Here is a 27,267-nt window from a genome sequence, read left to right on the forward strand (position 1 = left end):
AATAGATGCATGGACACCTACATGGATAGACTTTCATCCCAAGATAAAAGATATAGACATATGCTAACAACTGATGGAAAATCATACTCATCGCCCGCCCTGCTAATCGCTCTCGTCTAGTGCCCCACCCGCTGGCGGTAACGCGCCATCTCAGCCAGGGCCTCGCGCTCGTCCGCCTCCTCCTCAGCGAGGCGGACACGACGCTCTCGCTCAGCATCGGCACGCTCCCACGCGTCAGCGTCGCCGGCCGCAACGCGATGCGCCATCTCGTCCCGAAGTGAGCGGTGGCCGCCATCCGACGTCGGCGCGCCCGCCTTGAGGATGGGGTTGGCCTCGAGCCGCTGGAAGAGGTGGTACATCTTGTCGGCCTCACGGTCGCGCTCAGCCTCGCTCAATCCTGCGAATGGTGATGGACCGTCGGCCTCACGGTGCAGGCCCGTGATGATGTTACGGTCCAACTGCGGTGCAAGTGGGCCAGTAGGGAATGGGTGATGATCGTGCGGTGGCAGAGGTGGTGGTGCCATCGGAGGTGGGCCAGAGGGCGGCGATGATCTGGACGGCACGGGCAGCGGCTGGTTGTACAGCGGCTGGGAGTAGGTGAGCTGCGTCGGCGACTGGGAAGGGAGCTGGCGTGCATTGGGGGCCAGCTGCGGAGATGAATGGCTGTGCGATGTGTGTGAGCTGCTACGGTGGGAGGACGGTCGGGGTTGGTCACGGGGATGGCCCGTCAGAGATGGCTCCTTCGACAGCGTGCCGCGCGGCATGGGGATCTGGGGCATCTGCGGAGGCGGCCGTGGATGGTGTGGAGTGGGTCCACGCGGTGGGTGAGTCAAAGGTGCGGATCGCTGTTGCTGCATGGATGGGCTCGGTGCTGAACGGGAGGGAACTTGATGACCGTAGCTTGGTCGCCTAGCTCCACCACCCGCCGCGAAGGGATGAGCTGCATTGTGTGCAGCCGACCTGCTCGCACCATTCTGGGGCGGAGGAGGCATATCCCCAACCGGGAGGACACCTTCTCCCGCGTCGTCGAGGGCGGCGAGATGTGCCTTCGGCGGCCCACTGACGCCCTTGCGGAAGAGGAAGCCGGCGACATTGCCGTAGCCGACGTCATCACAGAGCTTGGCAGGCTCGAGACCAGCCACGGCGAAAAGGAACTCGCCGGACGTGTCGCGCGACTGGACGTGCGACGTACTGTCAAGTAAGCGGAGTAGTGTGCCTAGTAGTCCTGGGCGAGACTCGAGTGGCCCAGCTGCTGGAGAGCGGTCACTGATGTCAGCTGAATAAGGCCGGACGAGCTCACAGGTCAGGTGGCAGAAGCGAGCCGCGGAAGTAGTGGCGCATCTCTTCCGAACCGGAAGATGCGTGTGTCGCGAGCATGAGCACAGGCGCAAGAGCGTCGTCCAGCTGCAAGTCTGCCGCTGGTTGGGCGTTGCCTGGGAGGTGTACGTCGATAAATGCGGTCAGGCAGTCAATGATGCGGCGAGGCAGCTTGCCAATGTCCATGTATCTGGGCGCGTCCTCGGCGCCGAGCGAAGATCCAGATTCTCTCCTCTCTGGTACAGTAAGTTGCTCCTTGGGCTTCGAGGTGCCCGACTCGCGCCGCTTCCTGCCGAACAGCCCCCTCTTCTTCTTCTCATCAGGCCCACCGCTACTCCCCGAGCTGCTGCTGGCTGTGCTTGGTCTCGACGAGTTGGTACGATAAGGTGCAAGCCCGACTCCTCCCGATGCCGGGTGAGCACCCGGTACGGAGTACCATGTGGAGAGGTTTGACGAATCGAATGGGATGTAGACAAGGGCGCTAAGCGCTGTGCTGAGTGGAGGCCGCAAATCGCGCATCTCGAGCTGGTACATGCATGCAAGGACAGGGTAGTGCAGCCTTGGCGTTAGTAACAGGCACAAGAAGTACTCACGGTACCAGTTGAGGGTCCAGGTTGCCGCGGGGACCTCGCGGATAGTGACTGAGCACATTAGTGATGAGCTTGAGTAGTTCGGTGACGTTGTCGTAGTTGGCCTCGATGGGCGGCGTGTTGTTCAGGTGGTAAACGAGGCGGTCAACAACACCTTCATCCTCCACCATTGATCTGACTGCCGAGTCTGCGCCCGGGCCACTGACGGTGACGAGGAAGGCAACGCGGCATAGAAGGAAGAGGCGGTCAGGCTGGATTTGGCCATGGAGGGCTCGGGCAACAGCCTCACCCACGCCGAAGCGAGCGACACGGGTGCGCGCCGGCGGGTGGAGTGTAAGCGAGTTTGCGAGCGCCCGCAATGCCTCCAGTGCTGGCCGACTAGTCGGAGGCGGTGGAACTGCGCGACCGGCCTGGACCGAGCGAGAGCTGACCGGTACATGGGTGCTGATGCCGAACGAGTTGCTATGGCTGTGGCTGCTGGCGGCGGAACTTGCCACCGGGCTCAGTGGTGTCACACCCGGCAGCTCGGCTGGGAGGGACGTGTGGAACACGAGCGTCGCGAGGTTGTCTGGCTGAATAAGTACTTCCTTGCTTCCGACGGGGTTGCGGCCGAGCACCTTGACGGCATTGAGAGCGAGGAGATGGACTGCATCAGCGTATGTGAGTGAGAGGGCGCACCATCTTCTGGCCAGGTTATCCACGCGCCACCGTTTGGGTCGAGGTCGCTTAGAATCGCCTCCAGGTAACCCTTTCGCTCGAGTGGGTGGAGGGCTGTCGGGGGTGCGTCCAAGACATGCTTGAGTTCGCGGCGGACGGGGGAGAGGGAGGCATACTTGCCACGGTCTGGAATGTGCGAGTATCGTGCGGCGACGAGGTCGTCCATGGTCATGTTGGACAAAGAAAAGGAAGGAAACGGCGTTGTAGATGGAGAAAGTGACAAGTGGACAGTTAGAGTGGAGGTTGCTCAACCTCACCCAAATACACCAAGAGTGGCCAATTCGCCGCGCGTCGGTTGGATTTTGGGTGGGGAGTGGGTAAAGACAATGATAGCGACTACAACCTCAACAATAGTGACAATGACAGTGACAACGTTGTTGAGACCGAGCGCAGATATGCGGCAAACGCACAAAAAGATCGTGTGGTGGATTCTGGTTGCTGGGAGAAAAGCAGGAAGAAGTGGCGTAGTGGCGCTTTGGCGTACGACCGTGCTGATAGTCTTACCCTTTACTTGAACCCAACAAGTTAACATAAAGATCCCATCCATTCAACACTTGTGCCCAAGTGTCCTCGACCTAATGGTGCGGTATATACACCCCTTCTGCCCTCTCTCTCACACGCAAGGTGGCGCACTCCCCACGACCTGTGGCGGGCATGTGGAGACAAAACTGGGGTCATGGCATCACACATAGCGCCTCTGACGCTTCTGATACCTCTGTTGCCGCTTAACTGGGAATCATAGAGTTCATCCGTGCCCACCAGATGAGTAAGAGGTGGGATTCGAGACCGCTTTCGGGCATCAACAGCGTGCGAGAAAGAGTACGTAGCTAACGAATATCCCTGACGCTATGAGCTTTAGAAGAGAAGAACACCGAAGCAAAACACCTCTCTCTCTCACACCCACCGCCTCACCAGGCCCAAGCACAGAGCTCGGTACACCTTCGGGATGCGTGGAATCTACTAGTGACCACTCGCGCTGGCCAGTCCAAGTAATAATGTTCAAGCCATCCGCCCGTGCTTCTTGCGCCTTTGGTCTTCTGACGTGCTCATTGTCGAGACCTTGTGGGGAGGGGTGTATGCTTGGCAGCCCTTGGTCCTTCTGTCCTCGCCCCTACCCCCATGCGAACAACTGCAACAGTGACATGCCGAACCAACGACAAGTTCAGGCCGTCGTCGAGGGCCACCGAGGGTGACAGAGGGTCATCGAGGGTGGGCTGCAACATTCCTACTGTTCCTATATTTATTACCTGAGGGTCCTCATGGGTCCCCCATTCCTCAGGATGTAGACTAGCTCGTCACGCAAGTGGCCAGCCCCTGTCTGCAACCTCGGAGCTTGCGATAAGTGTGCCAACCAGTCATGCATGTTCTGGCATTCTCGGCGGCCTTTTCGTTGGGATCTCCGTACCTTGCGTTGAGAATGATGGAAATACCGGCCGCCCAGCGGCGTCGAGTGAGATGTCAGTGACCAGGCGACGGGCATCAGCCATTGGCCGAGGCCATGAACATTTATTTAGGTGGGATAAGTGGGGACCCCATTAACCTGAGCGTGATGAGCGTGAGGAGGCGTGGAAGAGGAACGCAAGAGGAACGCAAGAGGAACGCCGAACTTAAGGCAACCCACCTGACGTGACGTGATCTTGCCAATGAAACGTGTGGCGTCTGAGGCCCAGTGGTAGTGGCACATTAGTCGGTCAGAGGTGAGGATCTACAACTCAAGAAGCTTTCGCTCCCAAGCCACCACCTGTTCAACTCGAAACATGTCTGGTGAGTGGCTCGCACTATTCTTTACCTGCGCCACAGTCGCGTCCCGTCTTCTCGACATCGCGTCGGTGCCTTAACAGGCTTCGTCGGTTGTCGACGCCTACACTCCGGCCGCGAATAAAGGATCAGAGCTGATGTTCAACGGACCGAAATGGATGCCACGGCTTTTGAGTGGATCGAGGACAGAAATGTTTACCAGCATGCCAGAGCATTGCGTCTGCGTTGGCGCTGATCAGTCAGGATGCTTGGACGTTATTAACCTCCCATTCCCCGAAAAAGTGGGCAAGACGCAACTCGGGTACATGCAGCAATACCTCGAGCTCAGCAGCCATGAGGCGGAACGGTGCGGGACTGGAATTGGAGAGCGGGGTCGACTATGGCTGGTGGCGCAGCTGCGTAGGCCCCATAAAGTCGGCGGCCGGTGATGCAACATGGATCCAAGAGAAGAGACAAGCATAGAGCGGCCCACAACCCCACGAGGACCAAGTAACCCAGTACCGCAGATGATCCGGCTCCCCGCATCGCTGTTCAATATCTGCCAAGACACCGAGCGCAAACCACGCCTAGGAAAGCAGGGCATTCCTCTGCAACATCCGCAGATTCGCAATCCAACTGTTGATCTGTTCTGGTACTGGTGAACGGCAGTCTCTACCGCGTCCTTCGGGCACCGTCCCTGAACCTGGCCGATCACAGCTATAATACTTTGCAGAACCAACTTGAGACTTCAGAATGAAACTTGTTGTTGTTGTGTGAACAGGACATGTGATTCAGATGTGGGTTGGAGGACAACTGCGCCCATTCATGGCTCTTGTAGTTGGGCCGCTCGGTGGGATGGGACGAGTTGGGCGCCATGGTCCAAGCGCAGATGGGCGTGTCAGCAGATATCTTCATGTTTAGAGTCAAAAGCCATTCGGTTGATGACAGGTGATCGCAGTGATTGCGCACACTCGCTCATTCTCGGTGATGCCGATGAAGATGAAGCTGCAACCCAATTCCAGGTCTTGTTGACGCGTTTAAAAAGGAGTCAAGCTGGCCAGCTCGATGAAAACAAAGTCATACCACGTGACATGGCTGAAGAGCAGAGTTGGTGCCTGACATGGGACGACACGACCGATTGACGCGCTTTTACCTCGATCCATCTTGCACTTTACTCATCTCCTCCCCACTTGTCCTCCTAACTCTCCTCCCCACACGTCCACCAAAAATGGTCTACGAAGCTACCGCCTCCGCGCCCGTCAACATTGCCGTCATCAAGTGAGCCTCGTGCGGAGCGCCAAGCTCCGGGGTCGAGTTGGGGACGGGAACGAACGTGGCCGAGGATTCCACTAGTTGAACGGCTCGGCCGCAGATTCAACTAGCTGAATTGAAGCTCATAGTCACTGCTGCCCCGGTTTCAGAGACTGGAGATGGCGATCACCGTCTTCTCCGTTCAGCTCTATCCCTTCTGACCCCACTGTAAAGTCTCCCGCTTACACCAGGTACTGGGGCAAGCGCGACACCAAGCTTATCCTCCCGACCAACTCGTCGCTGTCGGTCACGCTGGACCAGGACCACCTGCGCAGCACGACGACGTCGCGCGCCGATGCGAGCTTTGCTAAGGACCGCCTCTGGCTCAACGGCGAGGAAGAAGCGATCAAGGAGGGTGGCCGTCTCCACACCTGCATCAAGGAGCTGCGCGCCTGGCGTCTCGAGGAGGAGAGCAAGCAGGACAGCCTTCCCAAAGTGAGCTGCGACAGATCTGGAGAACGTAGCTGGGTGCGGGTGTGCAACGCGTCACGTCAGCAGCGCCCGTTCCGCTCGTGCCATGCGCAATGACTCCACGACCCGCCAACCCTGCCCCACCAACTCTGCTAACCCCAGATCGGCGACCTCAAGCTCCACATCGCGTCCTACAACAACTTCCCCACCGCTGCCGGTCTCGCCTCGTCAGCCTCGGGTCTTGCTGCCCTCGTCGCCTCCCTTGCTGCGCTCTACGAGCTTCCCCAGTCTCGGAGTGAGCTCTCGCGCATCGCCCGCCAGGGATCGGGCTCGGCGTGCCGCTCCCTCTTTGGCGGCTTTGTGGCATGGCGCGAGGGTCACGCCAAGGACGGTTCGGACAGTCTGGCCGAGGAAGTCGCTCCCCGCGAGCACTGGCCCGACCTCCAGGCCTTGATCTGCGTCGTCTCGGATGCTAAGAAGGGCACATCCTCGACTTCGGGCATGCAGGCTACGGTCGAGACGTCGCCTCTTCTCCAGGAGCGTCTGCGTGTTGTCCCGCAGCGCATGGTTGACATTTCCACCGCGATCGAAGCCCGCGACTTTGACGAGTTTGGCCGCATCACCATGGCCGACAGCAACCAGTTCCACGCCGTCTGCCTCGACACTGCGCCCCCCATCTTCTACCTGAACGACACGTCGCGCGCCATCATCGCCCTCGTGCAGGAGCTCAACCGCGCCTCTGAGGCCAACGGTAACGGCCTCGTTGCCGCGTACACTTTCGACGCTGGACCCAACGCCGTCCTCTACGCGCCTGCGGCCAACATGCCTGTGGTGATTGCCGCCGTCAACAAGTACTTCCCGCAGGCGAACGCGTTTGCCGACCCCTTCCAGATGGGTACCACTGCTACTCTGCCCGCTGGGTTTGATGACAAGGTCGTCAATGGTGGATGGGAGAAGGGTGCGGTCAAGCAGCTCATCCACACCCAGGTCGGTGATGGGCCGCGCCGCCTCGACGACAAGGAGTCGCTCCTCAACACCGAGGGCATCCCCAAGACCCTCGCGTAAACATCTTAATTAATCTTACAGCCTGCTACATCATGCATAGTGTCCGTCGGTGTGTCGAGTAGCGCGAGCGCGTCATGTCGAGCATGACAAGCTTGGCGAAGCGTACGGGAGCGATCAGTGGGTGGTGACACATGCGCATCCGTAGTACTTGTCCAGCTGGAGTCGCGCGTGACTCCCGTTACGCGGTCAGGTGAGTCTCTGACGGCCAAGCGCACGCTGCCATGGCGCTTGGCACTAACACTTGGAAGCTTGTTTCACATTGTCACCCGTCTCAAGTCGCACGGCGCGGACACGGTGCGACAAACCCGAATTGGCGTCGGCTTCCGAGGCTGCCATACAGTCGACGTCGTCACGGCACGAGCTGTTCCGACTCGGCAGGCGCGTACGCCGCTCCAGCTCGGCGGTCCGCGCCGACCTCAATCGCTCGATCCACTCACACTGCATGCCACACAACTACAACATGATGTTTACCACTTCTTGTCGGGCGACTCCCACTTTGCGTAGAACTTCTGGATGTCCTCGACGTCGTTCTTGGAGCCCAGGAACACGGGGCAGCGACCGTGGATGTTCTTGGGAATGACGTCGAGGATGCGCTGCGTACCGGTGGTCGCGAGACCGCCAGCCTGCTCGGTGAGGAAGGCCATGGGGAACGCCTCGTAGAGCATGCGCAGCTTGCCGTCCTTGCTCTTCTTGTCGTCGGGGTAGCCGAAGATGCCTCCGTACAGGAGAGTGCGGTGCACGTCGGCGACCATCGAGCCAATGTAACGCGCCGAGTAGGGCTTGTTGTCGGCGGGGAACTTGATGCTCTCGAGGTACTCGAGGGTCGGGGGGTAGAAGTGGAGCGAGTTGCCCTCGTTGAACGAGTAGATCTTGCCACGCTCAGGGATGCGGATGTCCGGGTGAGTCAGGATGAACTCGCCGAGCGACTCGTCGAGCGTGAAGCCGTCGACGCCCTGGCCAGTGGTGAGGACGAGGTTGCACGACGAACCGTACCTGCTGTCAGTGGAAGTCGTGGCGTTGCGCTCCAGCGCAACGGAAAGATGATTGTGAGGGCGGCGTCGGCGTCGGAGAACTCCCAGCTACTGCTTCCTTTCGCAGCTGGACACTCGCCCTGCCCTAAATCACGCCCACTCACATGGTGTAGCCGGCAGCGACCATCTCCTTACCGGGGCGGAGGACGTCGGCGACAGAGCCCTCCCGGCCCTCGGGAACGCGGTAGACACCAAAGATGGTGCCGACGTTGACACCGGCGTCAATGTTCGACGAGCCGTCGAGGGGGTCGAACACGATGGCACTTGGGTCAGTACCGTTGAGGGGACATGCATAGCGAACCACCGGTGCGAATGCGGCGTCCTTGTGCGCCACGGTCTGCTTGGCTCGCACTCTCCACAACAAACTTACTAGGTACCCTTAACGCCCTTGACGAGAATGGGGTCGTCAATCTCCTCCGAGACCATGACCGAGACCTTGCCCGAAGCGCGGAGAGCGTTGACCATGATGTCGTTCGAGAGGACGTCGAGCTTCTTCTGGTCCTCGCCCTGGACGTTGGAGGCGCCAGCAAGGCCGACGAGGTTGATCAGACGCGCCTTGCGCACATTGGAGGCAATGTACTTGGACGTGACCTGGGGTGAGCTCTGTATGGTGACAGTGGTAGGAGGGCTGGGAACGGAGCAGGGACGTGGCTCGTTGTGCGAGAATCAAGTCATGATCGTGCGAGCTCGCTCACTCGGCGGAGCAAGTTAGTTGCCCAACGATCCCCAAGCTCTCTTAGTAGCTCGGTCACACACTGTCACTTTGCACGTTGCCTCGTCGGCTCCCAGCTCTCAAGTTGGTCAGAATTCACACGCACCTGGATACCAACGAGCAGCATGGTCAGGTCACCCGACGCCTGGGCGCCGAGCTTCTGCTGCTGTGCCAGGATGTGGCGGGTGAGGGTGATGAGGTCGGTGGGGGGAGCCTCAAAGTCGGGGGCAGCGGGAGAGTCAGACATGGTGGTTACTGTGGAGTGGAAGATGGAAGTGAGAGTGGAAGGGAAAGTGGAATCAAGAGGTTGGTTGGTTGGTTGGTTGGTTGGTTGGTTGGAACTAATGGCAATGGCAATGGCACAGGCACGGATAAAGTGGCCGCAACTTGAATGTTGCGAGTGGATGCAGCGTGTCCCAAGAGTTGCCAGTTGGCAGTTGAGAGCGGGCCGCGGGGCAGCGGGGGTTACGGGCAAAGAGGAGCTCCGCGTAGACTCGGGTCACGTTCATCTCTCATCCTCCCTTCCTCGGCAACCTCTCCCCCGGCCCGGCACCCGCCACAACATCCGGCTCCGCCCGCACCCACCGTACATTGTCGGGTTACTTCGGACCACCAACAAGACTCCTCCCCAAAGTCACCCACGCTTACAGCCATGCATCGCGTTGAGCGCGTAAAACAGCCGCCTTGCTAGTCCGAGACATTTTTCTACTTTTCCAACAATCTGAGGACGATAAGCACCGCAGAAACACACTACACTATCTGGCAGCTTCTTTGCAATGACCCACTTGGCCCCCCCTTCCGTTACCGCAATCTCCGCCCACGTCTGGAGCGGAGAAAAGCGCTCACTCGGTCTCACTGAACAATGCCGTCACACCCATTAACCAGGTCTCCACCCATGCATGCTCAAGCACAAGCAAGCACAAGCACAAGCAAGCTCAAGCAAGCTCAGGCCACCTCTTATCCATGACCTCACCTCTTTCATGTTTCATTGTACTAATGGGCAATAATTGACCCGGTCCGATAGAAAATGCCGACCCCATGGGGTACGGAGAAACCCACCCATCAACGCAACGTCACATCACTCATCTACCCTCAATCTCATGTTACGATACGCTACAAGGCGAGCCGTGCGCACCGCCGCAACTGCACCTCGGGCGCTGGCACCGCGATACGTTCCGCGTACAGGATATGCGCCGGTCACGCGCAGGCTGTACTCGTCATCGAAACCAGAAGCAGCTTGGCAGCCATCAGAAACAGACGCAGAGGCTCCGAAAGTCGACCTGCTCGAGGTGTACCGCGGACTCGTGGAGAGCGGGCGGTTAACGTGGGACGACGAGCAGGTCCGGATCGTGATGCGGGTATGTATGCTCACAATACTTCATTACTCCTCATGCTGACATGTGCTGACCACTAACAGCTACGACACCTGTACAACGATTTGTATGATTACTCGCCACCGCTCGAATTGCTGGCCAAGCTCGGGTCTACACCCCCGCGCAAGCTCGAGCAGTCGTGGTTCTGGACCAACGCGCGGCGGTCGAGACAAGCGGCGTCCATCGGCCTGGGTAACACCGAGGCCGAGCACGCTCTCGTCAAAGTCCTCAGCGGGGAGGAGGAGATTGCGCTCCTCACTACCCCAAAGGTACCTGCCAACTCGGGTATAACTGACGCCAGGGTATCCTCATCACGGGCCCACCTGGGAGTGGCAAGAGCTTCCTGCTCAACTTGCTGTTCGACGCGCTCCCAACACCCAACAAGGCGCGGCACCATTATCACGCCTTCACGCTATGGCTGTACCAGCGCGTGTTTGCCGAGATGCAACGTCGGCGGCGCGATGCGCCCGTCACACAGGCTGAGCTGAACCGCGCGCTTGCGGGTATGAGCGGCTGGCGCGCGGTGTTTGCAAGCGGGCGATGGAAAGAGGGCGACGACGTCGACCTCGCTTTGTCCAATGCATCGTACTCTGACCCGAGGGATACGATCCCCTTTGTCAGTACGTACGGCTGCAGCATTCAGGTTACCTAAACCGCAGCTGCAATTCCATTGAGTCGCGTTGAGCAAGCTAACGTCAGTCGCAAAGGAGATGATACTCCAGTACCACATCCTCTAGTGCGTAAGCCAAGCCAGCTATACAGTATTGTGACACTGCTGACAACAGCTTTGACGAGCTGCAGCTCCTTGACGCGTCGAGCGCTGCTCTCCTGCGCGACGTGTTGAGCTGGTACTGGCGCCTCGGTGGCGTCGTCATCTCATGCTCAGTATGTCTGGCGGTTGGGTGGGCACTGATGGCAGAACCGCGTGCCGGACGACTTGTACCACCACGGTGTCCAGAAGGAGCGGATGCACGCCTTTCTCGACTCGCTCAAGGGCCGCTGTGACGTCGTTGAACTGGATGGTGGTCGGGACTGGCGCCAAACGGCGACTGAGGGCGAGCTTGAGCCGCGGTGGCTCCCTATGGGCGACAACGCGTTCGATACAATGTGGGCCGCAGAGCCCGGCGACAACACCTCAGTCAACCTGGTGGTGTACGGTCGGCGTGTCCACGTCCCAGAAGTAAAGGGCAAGGCGTGCCGCTTTCCGTTTGCAGAGCTTTGCGAGACGCCACTCGGTCCAGCAGACTACCTGACCCTCGCGTCGACGTTCTCGACGTTCTACATCGACGCGGTGCCAATCCTGCTCTTAAAACACAAGAACGAGGCGCGCCGCCTCATCAACCTCATCGACGCACTGTACGAAGCTCGCTGCAAAGTCGTGATTCGCGCCGAGGAGATCCCGGAACACCTGTTCTTCCCCGACGCGCTCGACCCCACCATCGACCCCGAACATCACGACCTGTTGGCTGCCGAGGCGCTCTCTGAATCACTAGGCGCACAGCCTCGTGCCAATGTCTCTTACTACAACCCCAAGACGCGGGCTGAGCAGGAGCGGCAGGACCACGCTGACCTCGGGTCAAGCTTTGCCGTCATGTCCATCTTCACTGGCGAGGACGAACGGTTCGCATACGTGAGTTACTAGAGCTTCTGGGCTGACGGCAGAAACGCGCAGTTTCGCGCCTGGTGGAGATGTCCACGTCGCCAGCATATGCGGCAGAGGCGTGGAACCCTCTCGGCCAAGGGGCGCGCGGTTGGGAACAAACCCACCTTGACGGTGAAGCGACCGCTCCAGCAACCCGCCTGTCCGCCTCTCCTCATCGCGGGAAGGAGGGGCCAGGTCTCAAGGGCGACGATTTGGCGACCGAGTCGGGCTCGAAGTTCGGACTCGAGTTCGAAGAGCCCGAGTTCGAAATCAGGCGTCGCCCACCCAAGATGGCGGCGCATCATGCTTGGGGCGTGGAGGAGGGGTGGGGCACCAAAGCTGGCCGGTGGGGCAAGGGCGCAAGTGTATATAGGAAGTAGAAGTAGAAGTCGCATATGCATTGAGCTGAGATGTTGTGAGAGACAGAGTAGAAATAGAAGTCGCATATGCGTCGAGCTGAGATGTTGTGAGAGACAGAGCAAGTCCAAGCTTATGCATGCTTGAGCGGGGTGAGTTGCTTGGTGACTGCCACTGTGGTTGCTATCCAGTCTGAAAATGACGTGGGTGTGATTGCTGTGGTGGGGGAGACGTCAGGGGCGTCGGTACTGGTGTGCCATCATCGCCAGCAATCAAGCGACAACCACCTCCTGCCTGCTCACTACCATCCACATCCCCAACCCCATTCATCTCCGCAGCTCTCGACATCGAGCACTGCGACCCTAACACACCGGCACACAGAGTAATCTATTCACCATGGTGAGTACTGGCTCGGAATGATGCCGGCGGTCCGGCGTGTCACGACGTCACTCGGCGATCAACACTGCGGCACAGGTGGGCGAGCTGACAACAGGCCGGCGCTATGGACCGGGCGAAGAAGGAGCTCCCGAAGGTGCGGGACGAGTACCGCGAGGGCATGTTTGGCACTGTCTTCTCGTGAGTCTGACGGGGTTGATGCTGGCCAGGCGCTGACGCACGCTACACTCGCTTGCCCTACCTTGCCAACATGACATGTTGACCTGTTCCCCTATCGCCTCGCCTGCCTCTCCCCCACCATTCGCATCTCGCCACCACCGTCGCTTTGACATGCGGTGCTTTGCCCACCTTCCTTCACGCCGATCCCGCCTCCCGGCCCCACGTTCCTGACGGCGGATCTGCAGCGTCTCCGGCCCCGTCGTCATCGGCGAGAACATGCGTGGATGTGCCATGTACGAGCTTGTGCGCGTTGGTCACGACGAGCTGGTCGGTGGTGAGTAGAGGTTGTGCTGTGACGATGGCAGCCGCCGTCGGCATGTCTCGGTTCCGCTCACACGCAGAGGTCATTCGTATCGAGGCGGATCGCGCAACAATCCAGGTCTATGAGGAGACTTCTGGTGTGACGGTCGGTGACCCCGTCCTGCGTACCGGCAAGCCGCTCTCGGTCGAGCTCGGCCCCGGTCTTATGACCAACATCTACGAGTGAGTCTTGCCAGGGCCCAGGTTGCTAACCCACGCAGCGGTATCCAGCGGCCCCTCAAGAAGATTCAGGAGAAGTCGCAGTCGATCTACATCCCCCGTGGCATCAACACCCAGGCGCTCGACAGGCAGATCAAGTGGGACTTTACCCCAGCCAAGTATGGCGTCGGAGACCACCTCTCGGGCGGTGACATCTTCGGCTCGGTGTACGAGAACTCGCTTGTGGACAACCACAAGATCATGCTTCCTCCCCGCGCCATGGGTACGATCACCCGCATTGCCGAGAAGGGCAGCTACACTGTCGAGGACGTCGTCCTCGAGACCGAGTTCCAGGGCAAGACGACGCAGCACACGATGATGCAGCTCTGGCCCGTTCGTGCGCCCCGTCCCGTCGCCGAGAAGCAGACGGCCACCTACCCCCTCTTCACTGGCCAGCGCGTCCTTGACGCCCTCTTCCCGTCGGTCCAGGGCGGAACCACTGCCATCCCCGGCGCATTCGGCTGTGGCAAGACTGTCATTTCGCAGGCCCTCTCCAAGTTCTCCAACTCGGACATTATCATCTACGTCGGATGGTGAGTACGGCGTTGTGTTTAACTGACAATCAGTGGCGAGCGTGGTAACGAGATGGCTGAGGTTTTGGCCGACTTCCCCGAGCTCACGCTCGAGCGCGACGGCCGTGAGGAGCCCATTATGAAGCGTACTGCGCTTGTGGCCAACACGTCGAACATGCCTGTCGCCGCGCGTGAGGCGTCCATCTACACTGGTATCACTCTGTCCGAGTACTTCCGTGACCAGGGCACCAACGTCTCCATGATGGCCGACTCGTCGTCGCGCTGGGCCGAGGCTCTGCGTGAGATTTCCGGCCGTCTCGCAGAGATGCCTGCCGACTCGGGTTACCCTGCCTACCTCGGTGCCAAGCTTGCCGGCTTCTACGAGCGTGCAGGCAACGTTACGTGTCTGGGCTCGCCTGACCGTTCGGGTACCGTGTCCATCGTCGGTGCCGTCTCGCCGCCCGGTGGTGACTTCTCGGACCCGGTCACGTCGGCCACTCTGGGTATTGTGCAGGTCTTCTGGGGTCTCTCGAAGGCGCTTGCGCAGCGCAAGCACTTCCCGTCGGTTGACTGGAACGTCTCGTACTCCAAGTACCTGAACGTCCTCGACCCCCACTATGAGAAGCACAACCCTGGCTTTGTCGAGATGCGCACCAAGGCCAAGGAGATTCTGCAGAAGGACAAGGACCTGGCGGAGATTGTGCAACTTGTCGGCAAGTCTGCTCTGGGAGAGAACGACAAGATCACGCTCGAGGTTGCCCGCATGCTCAAGGACGACTTCCTCCAGCAGAACGGTATCTCCGAGTACGACCGCTTCTGCCCGTTCTACAAGACGGCGGGCATGCTCAAGAACTTTATGGCGTTCAACGACGCCGCGCAGAAGGCGGTCGAGGGTGGCGAGCTGACGTTCTCCAAGATCCGCGATTCGGCGGCCGACGTCATGCACAAGCTGTCGCAGCAGAAGTTTGAGTCGCCCAACACGCAGACCGAGCAGGACATTACGGCCAAGTTTGACCAGCTCAACAACGAGATCCAGGAAACGTTCAGGCGTATGCAGGAGTAGGCGTAGTAAAGTTAGAGTCCGGCGATGAGCTGGTGTACGTAGCGTATGGATCGGATTATTCAAGTGGCGGTAGGAATGAGTGGCATCTTGAGTGTGAGTGTGCCTGTGCCTGTGCTGAAGGAGTTGCAACCCACGTGGCACCGAAACGCCGCTGTGGCACCGCGGTTGGCCGTCCATCCACTGAGGAGCCGAGAGTTGCAAACGAGTCCGCCATCGCCGAGCCCATCCACACCATCACCATGGCCGCTGCTAGGTCCTCGCTCGCTGCGCTCCGGTGCCTCCGCACCCGCCCCGCCGTGCGGACACTGCGCACCTCGGCTGTCCTTGGTGGGTTTACTCTCATTCATCCACTAATGGTAGCCCAGCAGCCATCTGCCGCGCCGTTCAAGGAGCCGACCGGCGTCAACCCCGCCCTCGTCACGGCAAAGGTCAACACGCCGCTGCACGAGTTTGGACAGTACCTCACCACGTGTTTGCCCAAGTACATCCAGCAGTTTAGCGTGTACAAGGACGAGCTTACTGTCTACGTTGCGCCGTCGGCTCTCGTCCAGACCCTCACCTTCCTCCGCGACCACACCAACTGCCAGTACAAGCAGGTAGTGGACATTACTGCTGTCGACTACCCCACGCGCGAGAAGCGTTTCGAGGTGCGTCGGCGTGTGGGGCGTGTGGCGGCATGAATCGAGGATCTACCCCGCTTTGTAGAACCCCTCCCGTCCTCCCCCCCCCCCCTCCCCTCCCCCCCCCCGCCTCCCACCTTGGAGAACCCCCCCCCCCACTAACCCCAGGTCGTCTACAACCTCCTCTCGGTCGCGCACCAGTCGCGCATCCGCGTCAAGACCTACGCCGACGAAGTCGACCCCGTCCCCTCCGCCGTCCCCGTCTACAACGGCGCCAACTGGTACGAGCGCGAGGTCTACGACATGTACGGTGTCTTCTTCGAGGGCCACCCTGACCTCCGCCGCATCCTCACCGACTATGGCTTTGAGGGCCACCCTCTCCGCAAAGACTTCCCGTTGACCGGATACTCCGAGGTCCGCTACGACGAGGAGAAGAAACGCGTCGTCTACGAACCTCTCCAGCTCACCCAGGCATTCCGCAACTTTGCCGACTCGGCATCGCCTTGGGAGCAGGTTGGCCCGGGTACCGAGTCGACGCCCGAGGTGAGTTGGTTGACAATGAGAGCTGACGACAGAACTACAAGATCCCGCCCCCGCCGCCCCCCGAGGAGAAGAAGTAGATGCATATGCAACAGATCGGATATCCAGAGCGAGTCTGGAGCGCCCACGCCATCAGATGTCAGCTAGCTCGGCGTATCTCCAGAGATGAACGCTGGCGGTATGCTCGAGGTGTCTCACTAGCGGGACGTGGGACGTGTGGTCCATCTTGGTCAAGAGTGAGCAAGATCACCTACTGACGATGTGATGCGGTTCAGCTCTGCGCCGGATCAACCGAGTTGAACGCATGACTGTTGGGTGCACGGCCCACCTTGTCTCGACCGTGATTCTTGGCAATTGGGAGTGGAGGCGACAGGTGGATCTCGGGAAATCCCGGCGACGAAGCAGATCTGGCGTGGCCGCGGCGGTGAGGAGCGACGAGCGTCGGTCCGCTCTGCGCGACTCAGGCGGTGTCTGCGTGGTCTGGCCGTGTGTATTTGTGCTGCGGCCGACCGAGGCGGTGTAGTTTTGAGCCTTGAGTCTTGCCGTGGAGCCAGCTGGCCAGACCTCGGCCAGTGCAGTCGACATGCGATGGTGTCTGCTGCCACGATGTCATTCGGTCGTCCGAGACCTGTCAGACCCGCGCGTCGACGTAGCAGTGTGTATCCACGATGATCACGTGGTAGCGTCACGCCGCGTGCGATCTGCGACAGCGATTTTATTCAATCAATGTCGCAGCTGGTATTCAGGCAGCGCGAATGCAGCTGCGCAGTGACGTGAATGTCGCTGTTATTCAGGCAACCTGTGCAGCTGCGGCAACCTGACAGCTGGCAACGTGAATGCAGCTGCTCAGTAACGTGAAAATGGACAGCCGCAGTCGACCTGGATGAGCAGCTGTGTCAGTGGCAGCGCATATTCTTGTCCGGAGTCCGGAGGGCACGTCGGTGCGGTCGAGGCCCGGCAGGTCAGTCGCGTGCATACAGCATCAGTCGCGTGCATACCAGCATCACGCGTGCATAGCAGCATCAGCTGCGCAGTATCACCTACCTCTGTAGACGTCATCCATCATCCATGTCTAACCTTCCCTTTCGGCCGACACGCGTCGGGTCGGCGGTGACTACAGATGGCCAATGCAGACCTGCCGCCGCCACCACGCCACACCGTTTACCACCCCCCACCCCCTGTCGCCTCCTGCTCACACCCCCCCCCCCCCCCCCCCCCCCTCCGGCACCCCCCCACCCAGCGTGACAGAACCCAACGCCAAAGGCAGATCGCGTCGCGTGGCCACGAGATTCCCAGATTCCCATGGATCTCGTCACCTTTAGGCCAGTGCTGAAGGGATCTTGGGCGGCATGCTTGGTCACATGAGGGGAATTACAAACGCGTGACAGCTGGTGGTGCGGCGTGGCCTGGCGTACTACTGACTTCAGAGTCGTCATCACTTTGGCGTCACCTGACAGCACCTGACGAGTAGCAATCAAGGTGCCTATCAGCCCCGCCACTTTACTCGTTCTCCCGCTTGGATCCCACTCATGCTTGTTATGACCTCGATTCCTTGTGGTTCCGTTCCGCCAATACCGCAATCTAGCCTCTGCTGCCATGCCTGGCTTTGGTTCGGGTTAAGGTTGGCCATGTCTTGCATTGTCACATGATAGATTGGGTGATACATCGGGAACGCTCCACGCCCTTGTCCACCTTTGGACTGTCAACACGACATGACCATTGTATCCAAAGCATTCCCTGTCTCCACATTCTGCTCCCCTCGACGGACTAACTGCCGCCGAATGCGATGTGAGATCTGATGGCAGACCCGCGGCTCTACGCCGCTCAACCCCGTTCCCCTCCGATGCCTACCACTGTGGAGGACAAAGGGATGTCAGGGTAGTTGGGCCTGGACATTTAGTGAATGTTCTACTCGATCGATTCAAAGCTCAATCTTTCCCTTTTTAAAGCTAGACCTAGACTCAAGCCACCCCTCAACCCCTCTGATATTCCGCCTCAGTCATCCCAAAGCCCAAAAGACGTTCATTCCAATGCACCCTGAATCACAATACCAAAAGTCATTGCAACGCTAAAGAGGTTTGGTTTTATGACAGTCATATGAATGGAAAAAGAGAAACACAACCACACTTGAGGATCTGATCTGTTTCTCTACACTGCATCTCATTCAATCCAGCAAACGACCATCTACCAATTCCTGGCACACGCCAACACCGCGATCCCTGCGATCACGATCACTGCACGACACGACCCACAGACACACAGACACTATTAAACTCGACTTTCCACGCACAGACTTTTCCATCGCCACCACTGCTTCTCACAATCCTAGCTAGAGACATCGCGGCCGCGGCCATTGTCGCCCCTCTCTCGATCTCTCGCTTCACCCTCGCACCATCTAAAAACTTGTCATCCCGCGACATCCCATTCCCCTTCGCATTCCAAGGACAATAATACCCCACTACCAGTAGCTTGACGCCACCCACCCTCACATCGCACAACACACTCCCTCCCATTCAACACCTCTCTCTCTCTCTCTCTCTCTTTCTCACACACCGATGCCGCTCTTCCGCTCGACTTCGGTCTCGACGCTTTCACTCCGTGCTTTCGACACAACCCTCGCCGCAGTCAGTGGCGCACCACTGACAAAGTGCAAGCGGCCCTCAACACCACCATTCCGCGGGCTTGTCGATAACCCGTTCATCTACAGACAGCCCCTCACGCGCGTACGCACCCGGACGCGCTCCCGCTCTCCTCTCTATCGCTCACCACCTTCGTCTCTGTCCGACGTGCCCTTGTCCCCAACAACACCTACCGACCAGCACGACGAACTCGACTACGTGTTCGAGTTTGAGCCTGACCCGGCTTATCACTACGAGCTAGGCAACCCACCTTTTCCCCTCACCCGCATGCCCGCAGTCGAGAACCTCGACAAGTGTCTCGAGAATCCCAGCTGCTCAAAGCCTCCCATGGCTGTGAGCACGCTCCCTCCATTTTCCCCTCGGACTGAGGCGCAGCGGTATGCGGCGGCGCACCGGGCGTCGATCGACGCAAATTCCTGCTGCTCGCCCTTGTTGTCGGCGACTCGCTCGCGAGCCACTTGCTCGTCTTATGATGCAGACGACGACGGCGAGCTAGACGACCACGACGGCATTGTCTGGATCTGTAACCGCGTCCCTCTCAACGGCGAGTACTTTCGCCGTGTCGACACATTCCGCCAGTCGATAGGCTCGGCGCTCGACCCCATCGCTCCCAAGGCCCACGCACCTGGAAAGAAGAACCGCCTACTGATGCGAAAGCTCGTGGGAGCGTGGCGTGAGCGCAGCCGCCGACGGTCTACCAAGTAGATCAGGGGCAGAGGCAGGGGAGACGACGGACTGTATCCATAGTGGACGACTGTAGCCCAACGTCGAGGTGAGTAACGCGAACGCGAATCCACCTTTAGCTTGCAGCTGATGCCAGGCGAAAACACAGGTAGAAGCGCACCACGCCACGAGAATCCCTCGCTATATGTATCGACGCGCCGACGTTGGTTGCAAGGCGGCAAACAACTGCACATGAAACGAAATCCCATCCTACGCAATCTGCACCAGACATGTTGTGATACCTGGCGGATTGCCGCTGTTACGTTCTCAAGTCCCACATCGAGGCCTGGCCCAACGAAGCGGCCTGTATTCATATCACCACTCTTGTTTATTATCTGCATGCATCTCGTGGCTGCAAATTGACCTGTGCAGAGCACAGTTACATTCCAGGGCACCAGATCTCTACCCTGCACTCCACGATGCCAAGCACCGACAAACACCAATCATGGCCAATCAATCAGCCAATGAGAATGAGGAGAGTGACTCGGGCGACTCTGGCCGTATCGCTCATTCATTCGGGCTACGGGGGTAAATGTCCGCGCCAATCATTCTGTTAGCGATACAGAGACAGTAACACTCCAAGCCGTTGGCCAAGTGAAACATCCGTTCAACTCACTAAGCTCTGGCCTCCACTGAATGCAACCATGCTACCACACGCTAGTTGAGACCTTGCATCGATACCGTGAATGAAGTCGTCGGAATGCAACCCGCTATTCAGACACTTACGTAACGCCCTCACCATAGCTCAGTTGGTAGAGCGTCGGACTGTAATTGGTGGCCCAAGAATATCCGCAGGTCCTGTGTTCGACTCACAGTGGTGAGATTTTTGCTCTGTGGGGCGTGGGGTGGGAGGTGGGAGATGGGAGGTGGGGTGGGAGGTGGGATGTGGGTGGTGGTGGTGGCTGTGGGTAGTGGGAGATGGGAGGTGAGAGGTGGGGGTTGGGGGTTGGGATGTGGGTGGTGGGTGGTGGGTGGTGGGTGGTGGGTAGCGGGAGGTGGGTGGCGGGTGGCGGTTGGAAACACGAGTTGCAAGCTAGTGGGGGCTTAAACATTGTGCGAATGAATTGACCCAACGGCGTCACGTGAATCATCCTTAGCCTAACGGCCGACCCGGAAAACCAGATTAGATATCGCCTACCTCTACTGAATTCTGCATTCCTGAGCAGTATTCATGAATACGATACATTCCACACCGGCGACCCAGTTGACCACGACGCTCTCCTAGTCTCTGGCCTAGTCTGACCTGGCATTGCCTCTGACCTGGCATTGTCTCTGACCTGGCCAAATCTTTGACATGGCCTTGCCTCTGTCCAAGCCGCTGGCCATCCTCTGGCCTCTGGTCACCCTCTGGCCACCCTCTGGCCACCTCTGGCCACCCTCTGTCGTTCGAGAATCAACAAAACCGGAATTCTGCTGCCTCGTCGTCTTCACTCCCACATCATCCGTAACACTACCACCTCATACTGTTGTTTGCAGCATCCACCGCTAACTCGCTCTGTCCGTCAGCTACCTCAGTCTTAACCGTCTCCAACTGCTCTAACCCCTCCGTCTCCACTGCGTTGCTTGAAGCCATCCGCTCAGCGTCGTAAACAACCACAACCACAACCACTCTGGCCCTCTCGTTCTCCAACCCCCTCGTACAAGATGCGCTTCGGCTCCCTCTGTCTCCTGTTGGCCCCCCCCCCCCGCCGCCGCCGTGCTGGCTCCCATCCGCCCCGCCGCGCTGGTCCCCATCCCCCCCTCTGGTCTGGCCGCCACCCATTACTCGGTCACGACCGCCGTCTTCCACGTCACGGAAGACACCCCATTCGTCCTGGGCATCCAGGACGTCCTACCCGTTGACGTCGACGTCCTCCTCCTCCTCCTAGACGCCACGTTCGTCCCCCTCGCGGCGGCGTGGTTGTCGTTCGGTACGAACACGCTGTCGGGCAGCGTTTGAGGGCGACATCTTTGTCGTCTTCGAGGGACATGGCACGGATACCCCCTCCGCTCTCGTCATCCATGTCCGTCCCAAGGACAGTATGCACCAGCTCGAGACGGCCAGGCATCTGACCGTCGCCCTGATCTTCGCGTTGATTGCCGTCGTGTTTGGCGCTACCGGTCTTGTCGCCTGGATCTGCTCACAACCAGCAGTACGGCCGCTGGCCCATAGCCCGGCACAAGACCGTGTCCCGCGCCACGACGCACGGCCATCGACAGGGACAGCCACCACTTCTGCACGGGGGTGGAGCTCGATGCTTACCTCCGTGCCAACGCCATGCCTCCGGTCACCGTTCTCGAAGACTGGTGGTCTGCCAGGTCGTCCGACAGCATGACGGTCGTTCCCGGCGACGTGCCTGCCAGGCAGGGACGCGCCAAGGCTCCTGGTGTCTTCCCGCCTAATGGCTTCGAGTGCGTCGAGTCACAGACGTACTCGGACATCATCTCTGGTTGGCTCGTCGGAGTGCAGAAGCCGCGGAAGGACGAGGAGATTCTGCAGCAGGGCTTGGAGATCCTCCGCCAGGAGGCCACCATCAAGATGGCAGAACATGTGGTCGTGACCCCGGAGGCCAACCCCGAGTCGGCGCTCTTCGACGACTCTCCCACCATCCGGCCCTTCTCGGCGGTCATGGAGATCCCCGCCCTCCCCCTCCCACCGGTCGCCATCGTGCGTGAGGACCCCGCTGCGGCCGTCATGTAGGTGAGCAGTTTCCGTGCCGAGTCTGTTGCGGTCGTGGAGACTGACTTCTTCAGGCGCGACCCGGCTGCAAGGATAATTTGCCCATACAAACTCGGCTTCTTAATACTGCCAAACTGTCCACGGTGTAGCTCATAATGTTGATGTATCCATTATAATTGCAACAAAAACGGCACCATCGCTATTGACTAGGTGACACTGTCCTATTACTTAAACCTGCTGACCCATTCAATCTCCCAGCTTCGACGCCTGTCGATCTTCGCCGCCTCGGGACTTGCCCAGTTGTGATGGCTGCGTTCAGAGAGCATGGCTCGAATGTCCATGAGGTTTCCGGGAGGGGCATTATTGGACACTTCCACCTGGAAGCCACTGCTAGGTTGGTAGATCTGCCCGCAACCTTCACCGACGGAAGATGGGGTGACTCGATGCGATGGGCAATCGGGCGTGGCCTCTTCGACTTTAGATTTCGCAGGTGAGTCATTCGACACAATCCCCAAGGGTGAGGTCAGGCGGACACTGGAGGGTTCGGAGGTACCGGGGCGTGGAACAAGCGCGATAGGAAGGTTCGCTTCAAGAAGTGTTGGGAAGTGTTGGTGGTAGGCTTCCTCTGCGACAGCAGTCTTGGGTGACTCGTTTGCAGGACTGGGGGTAGTCTCGGAATTGCTCGACATTTCGTTCGAGTTCTGGGAGCCTGGATGGAGCTGAAACGGTGCGCGGTTCCCACCAAACGTCCCGGTCGTCGGCGCGTCTCGTTGGCTCCCCTCCTGTCGAGCAGCATTGTGCTCGCCGTGGTGCATCGCACCGTTCTCCACAGAAGAAAGGCTCCCGTCGCTCTCGACTATGTAACGTGGCACTGGAGTGTTCCATGGAAGATAGGCCATTGGTACTGCACAGAGTTGGGATGGGGGTTGGAATTGAGGGTGATGGAACGCGTTCATCCGATTAAGGAACATATGAACTTGAGGATCCATGGAAGGAAGGCGATGCTTCTCTTGAAAGAGCGTCAATTGGGTTGCTGGGATGGAGACCTAGAGTGAGCCCAAGACTGCACTGTAGGTTGACGCACCCAACGGCAACCTCGATAAACAGTCAGGAAGTCGATTCGCATCTGACACCTCACCCATTGGTATTGGCCGTAGGCATGTTGCACACCGTAATCAAGAGGAAACCTGTCTTGCTCGGGCTGTGGTCAACGTTCCGCACTGCCAGTGGAATCGATTTACCATGTTGTAAGCAGCCAAAGCTGCCTGGGATGTAGAGAATTTGATTCTGCTTTGGATGGAGTATTGGTATTGGGGTTCGCCGATGTGGCAAATGTCAATGTAGTCCTTGGGTGAGCCAAACACAGAGATTGGCTCACGATGGGACCATACTTGATGAACGCTTTTATTAGTTGGCACGTCATGGTGAACTGCGGAAGCTTTCTATCCACAAGGGAAGTGATGGTGAGGATGCGAGAGTCGATGGCTTGATATCCTGTGGCTCCATCAGAAATCCACCAATCGAGGCGGTCGCCGCTAAATCTGTTGACGTGGACCCAGCTCATGGTTACGCCTTGCTGGTGCGACGTGGTGACAAGAGAAACTAAGGAACGAGGAGGAGACAGGTCTCGGGGAAGGATAGGGAGAATGGAGAAGACGAGGGGGGCCGGGGAGTTCTCAACAGAATCGGGGAAGTAGGGTTGGAGGGTGTGAGCACCAGACAGGGAACAGCTGCTCTGCGGAAGATTGGAATATCGGAGGGTAGGATAGGTTGTGAACAGAAAAGAATGGAGGGAAGGAGACAAGCTGAAGAGAATAGAGAGGAGAGACGAGAGAAGAGAGAAGAGCTTTATATTTGTTGGAGGCGGAAGGTGCAGTTTCAGGATCGGGGAGACTGGGGGCTGGGGGAAGGTTGGATTTTGACTCAACAATACCTGTGGGCCAGAGGTGGTAGTGAGTTGCAATCCAACCTCGGTACTTTGAAAAATGACAACACCCAAATCAAGTCTACCTGGACATAAACACAACCTACTGAGGTGTAAGAGAGTGAAGGAGATTTGGGTGCGAGGAAGGATGGATGGCTAAGTGAAGCAACCAGATGACGAGTGTGGCGGATGACTGGACCACCATGCAAGTGTGGCCGCCATCTTCACTGTCAACTGCCTACCCCAAAGTTAAACTAGACAAACTCGCTGTTTCTGGTACATATTTGCATGTACGCATTTGCATCTGCAAGCAAATGCTCCTCACAGAGCAAAAGTAACGGAGTGGAGCTGTCGGAGAGGGCGAGTGGTAGTGGGACTTGCTTTCTGCAGCAGTGTCGTAGGCAGCTAAGCGGCAGCGTTTCAGCCTGAGTGGCACACCACGGCTTACTGGGTTGGACTGCCCCTCACACTCCCCGAACCGCAAAACCCCTCGTATCCACGACCGAAAGGGGTTGGAACAGTGTTGTGGTCGGTAACCGCCAACACATGGAACAGCCATCTCCACGCAATGCGTATATAGCAAGTTGACTTCCCCACGATCCTAGGCCTCCCATCGAGCGCAAGGGGCATGTTGCACACCATCATATCGCCCGCATGATCGAAAAAGAGCCGACGGCACTGAGATTCGAACTCAGGCGCCCGAAGGCACGACCTAGAGGTACTAAATAATAGCAAGGTCGCGGAATAAGACCACTATCCGATACCGTCTTGATTTCGGACTAAAAAATTTGGTGTCAGGGGAGTATATAAAGGTAAGATGTGGATTTTCGACCTGTGTGTGCGGTTGTCGTTCTTGTTCAGTCCGATCTCACTGGGTGCGATCGACACGTAAGCTGCCTTGCATCTCTCGGTGACATTGCTCTCGTATCCACTCGGCTCCTATTATTACCCGATGCACTGAGCTGCTATCGCTACAGCCCGCAAGCTGGACATGACAAGCAGCACCAACAGTGCTTACTTGCACAGGTCTAGTGACGCAGTAGACACGGCAGATTGGCAGACGTGGGCTCAGGAACTAGCTCGGCGCCCCCCACCATGAAATTTACTCCCGCGCAGTGCAGGCACCACTGTAGCGCGTTGTGTACTTTGAGCCCCTACTCTGCACATCCCAGTGCCGTTCCGTTCTGTGCATCCCATATCCTTTCATCCTATCTTATCTCATCCCCACTCAGTGTCGGTGCAGTGTCCCTGGACCCATCTCATTCACTGGAGGTGAAGAAAGAGTGAGCATCGCAAAGCTTTGGCCAAGCGGAAAGGGTCTGTGCAATTGCTGACCTGGCCGATTCTGAACTCGACCTCCTTGGTCCCTTGAACCCTTCCATTCTCCATCAACAGTTTCCAACGCGGCGACATACACGCCTCCGCCACACTCGCTACCCACCCATCCACCCACCCACACCCCACCACGCACCCTCACTTTCCCACTGTCCGCCATGTCCTCTGTTACGCGGGTAGTGCGACGGCGCTCGTCGTCAATCGTGCAGGCAGTCAAGAACCCAAATGCGACAATCTTCACGCCCATCGTCCTGGCCCTCATGGCCGGGTTACAGCGCCTTGACCTCTCGCGAGACCCACGCAAAACGATCGCCCGGGTGCGCGCATACAAGCCCACCGTGGGGAGCGTTGCGCAGCTAGTCTTGATGGCCAGCACGTGGCTGTACTGCCTGTGGATGATGGTTGCGCCATGGTGGGTCAAGCTCGCCATCCCCTCCTTGTGGACGACCGCGGTTCTGCTCCCCATCACGAGCCAGTTCTTTTGGCCTGCCACGCCCGTCCTGTCGTGGGTCATCCTCTTCTTCTCGGCCCGGTACATCCCTCCAGAAGCGCGGCCGGCCATCCATGTCGCCCTCCTGCCAGCACTAGAGAGTGTGCTGTACGGTGCCAACATCTCCGACCTCCAGACCCGCTTCACCCACCCCTTGTTGGACGTCATTGCCTGGCTGCCCTACGGCGTCATCCACTTTGCGTTCCCTGTGGTGGTTGCCATTCTGCTCTGGCTCTTCGGGCCCAAGGGCTCGGTTCAGTACTGGGGCAAGGCGTTCGGCTTCATGAACATGTTCGGCGTGTGGACTCAAATCGTGCTCCCGTGTGCTGCCCCCTGTGAGTTGTCGTGGTGTGTGGGAAGGTGTAGCTGCGCAGATTGGAAACTATTGGGCTGGGGCTGTGTTCTGGCTTGGGTGTCCGACGTAAGACGTCCTCAGACACTGTCCGACTATTTGCCATGAGTGGCCCCAAGATATCAAGCGCTGCTCATTCCCACCGCTTCCAGCGCCCCGCTGACCCCAGGGTACGAGATCATCCACGGCCTCACTCCAGCCAACTACGCCATGCCCGGCTCTCCCGGTGGCTTGCTGCGCATTGACCGCGTCTTCAACAGCCAGGGCTACACGAACACGTTCGGCAACGCGCCGCTCGTCTTCGGAGCCTTCCCATCGTTGCATTCCGGCTGTGCAGTCATGGAAGCGCTCTTCATGAGCCACTTCTTCCCCTTCCTCAAGCCCGTGTACTGGGGCTACACCGGCATCCTCTGGTGGGCGACCATGTACCTGAGCCACCACTATCTGATCGACCTGGCTGGCGGCGCGTGCCTCTCCGTGCTCACGTTCTACCTCTTCATGCCGGCCGAGTTCAAGGACAGCGACCAGATCATGTGGCCCAGTGCTGCCAACGCGAATGCGAGCGAGTACGAGCTCGTGACGGCCAACGGACATGCCCACGACGATGTCGACTTTGACGAGGAGATCCGCCGCCTCGAGGAGGGTGAGGGTGAGGGTGAGGGTGAGGGTGAGGATGAGGACGAGGAGGCGCAGGTCGAGGGCAAGGATAAGAGGAACGCGCGTAATGTCACATGGGGAGAGACGCGCGTGCTCGGCGAGTAGGCGTACGGGCCGTATTGTCGTCATCCCTTTCTAGTAGAGGGCACCCGACATAGACTAATACCATACCCATGCGACTGAATACCTGTTGTGGAGTGGGGGGTTGGAGCGACTCTCGTGGACACCTGTGGCCTGCTAACGCGTTCTTTCTGCTCGGATCTTGAACTTCCAATACGTGCGCCTGAAGCTGCGCGTGCCGTGACCTCGTTCATCCGACCTGGATTCCACATACGCCGCATCTCGACCACCACCTT

General features: G+C 58.7%; 9 protein-coding genes across 9 annotated transcripts; 7 read left to right on the forward strand and 2 right to left on the reverse strand.

Annotated features, from left to right (window-relative positions):
* Window positions 1–116: 116 nt before the first annotated feature.
* CcaverHIS019_0100410 (uncharacterized protein) lies at window positions 117–2,790 on the reverse strand (the record flags this gene model as incomplete). The annotated part of the gene is made up of 4 exons (XM_060600011.1): window positions 117–1,266; window positions 1,301–1,876; window positions 1,911–2,553; window positions 2,586–2,790. 4 exons carry the CDS (start codon window positions 2,788–2,790, stop codon window positions 117–119), a joined length of 2,574 nt encoding a protein of 857 aa, XP_060452589.1.
* Window positions 2,791–5,589: 2,799 nt separating this feature from the next.
* MVD1 (uncharacterized protein) lies at window positions 5,590–7,148 on the forward strand (the record flags this gene model as incomplete). Its single annotated transcript, XM_060600122.1, has 3 exons — window positions 5,590–5,639; window positions 5,864–6,107; window positions 6,246–7,148. The coding sequence occupies 3 exons, from the start codon at window positions 5,590–5,592 to the stop codon at window positions 7,146–7,148; spliced, it is 1,197 nt and encodes a 398-aa protein (XP_060452590.1).
* A 467-nt stretch (window positions 7,149–7,615) lies between these two features.
* Window positions 7,616–9,138, reverse strand: FBP1 (uncharacterized protein; the record flags this gene model as incomplete). Its single annotated transcript, XM_060600233.1, has 4 exons — window positions 7,616–8,141; window positions 8,284–8,442; window positions 8,550–8,770; window positions 8,998–9,138. 4 exons carry the CDS (start codon window positions 9,136–9,138, stop codon window positions 7,616–7,618), a joined length of 1,047 nt encoding a protein of 348 aa, XP_060452591.1.
* An 853-nt stretch (window positions 9,139–9,991) lies between these two features.
* Window positions 9,992–12,286, forward strand: CcaverHIS019_0100440 (uncharacterized protein; the record flags this gene model as incomplete). The annotated part of the gene is made up of 7 exons (XM_060600344.1): window positions 9,992–10,249; window positions 10,309–10,533; window positions 10,566–10,884; window positions 10,964–11,000; window positions 11,050–11,149; window positions 11,184–11,894; window positions 11,927–12,286. 7 exons carry the CDS (start codon window positions 9,992–9,994, stop codon window positions 12,284–12,286), a joined length of 2,010 nt encoding a protein of 669 aa, XP_060452592.1.
* A 373-nt stretch (window positions 12,287–12,659) lies between these two features.
* On the forward strand, window positions 12,660–14,972 carry VMA1 (uncharacterized protein; the record flags this gene model as incomplete). The annotated part of the gene is made up of 6 exons (XM_060600455.1): window positions 12,660–12,662; window positions 12,757–12,839; window positions 13,064–13,152; window positions 13,220–13,361; window positions 13,400–13,930; window positions 13,964–14,972. The coding sequence occupies 6 exons, from the start codon at window positions 12,660–12,662 to the stop codon at window positions 14,970–14,972; spliced, it is 1,857 nt and encodes a 618-aa protein (XP_060452593.1).
* Window positions 14,973–15,211: 239 nt separating this feature from the next.
* On the forward strand, window positions 15,212–16,212 carry ALI1 (uncharacterized protein; the record flags this gene model as incomplete). The annotated part of the gene is made up of 4 exons (XM_060600566.1): window positions 15,212–15,299; window positions 15,333–15,619; window positions 15,761–16,135; window positions 16,168–16,212. The coding sequence occupies 4 exons, from the start codon at window positions 15,212–15,214 to the stop codon at window positions 16,210–16,212; spliced, it is 795 nt and encodes a 264-aa protein (XP_060452594.1).
* A 2,475-nt stretch (window positions 16,213–18,687) lies between these two features.
* On the forward strand, window positions 18,688–19,607 carry CcaverHIS019_0100470 (uncharacterized protein; the record flags this gene model as incomplete). Its single annotated transcript, XM_060600677.1, has 3 exons — window positions 18,688–19,444; window positions 19,519–19,543; window positions 19,592–19,607. 3 exons carry the CDS (start codon window positions 18,688–18,690, stop codon window positions 19,605–19,607), a joined length of 798 nt encoding a protein of 265 aa, XP_060452595.1.
* A 2,144-nt stretch (window positions 19,608–21,751) lies between these two features.
* On the forward strand, window positions 21,752–22,174 carry CcaverHIS019_0100480 (uncharacterized protein; the record flags this gene model as incomplete). Its single annotated transcript, XM_060600788.1, has 1 exon — window positions 21,752–22,174. One exon carries the CDS (start codon window positions 21,752–21,754, stop codon window positions 22,172–22,174), a length of 423 nt encoding a protein of 140 aa, XP_060452596.1.
* A 3,396-nt stretch (window positions 22,175–25,570) lies between these two features.
* Window positions 25,571–27,016, forward strand: POP1 (uncharacterized protein; the record flags this gene model as incomplete). Its single annotated transcript, XM_060600899.1, has 2 exons — window positions 25,571–26,237; window positions 26,424–27,016. The coding sequence occupies 2 exons, from the start codon at window positions 25,571–25,573 to the stop codon at window positions 27,014–27,016; spliced, it is 1,260 nt and encodes a 419-aa protein (XP_060452597.1).
* Window positions 27,017–27,267: the final 251 nt, after the last annotated feature.

The sequence above is a fragment of the Cutaneotrichosporon cavernicola genome, assembly GCF_030864355.1.
Source record: "Cutaneotrichosporon cavernicola HIS019 DNA, chromosome: 1".
NCBI classification, from domain to species: domain Eukaryota; kingdom Fungi; phylum Basidiomycota; class Tremellomycetes; order Trichosporonales; family Trichosporonaceae; genus Cutaneotrichosporon; species Cutaneotrichosporon cavernicola.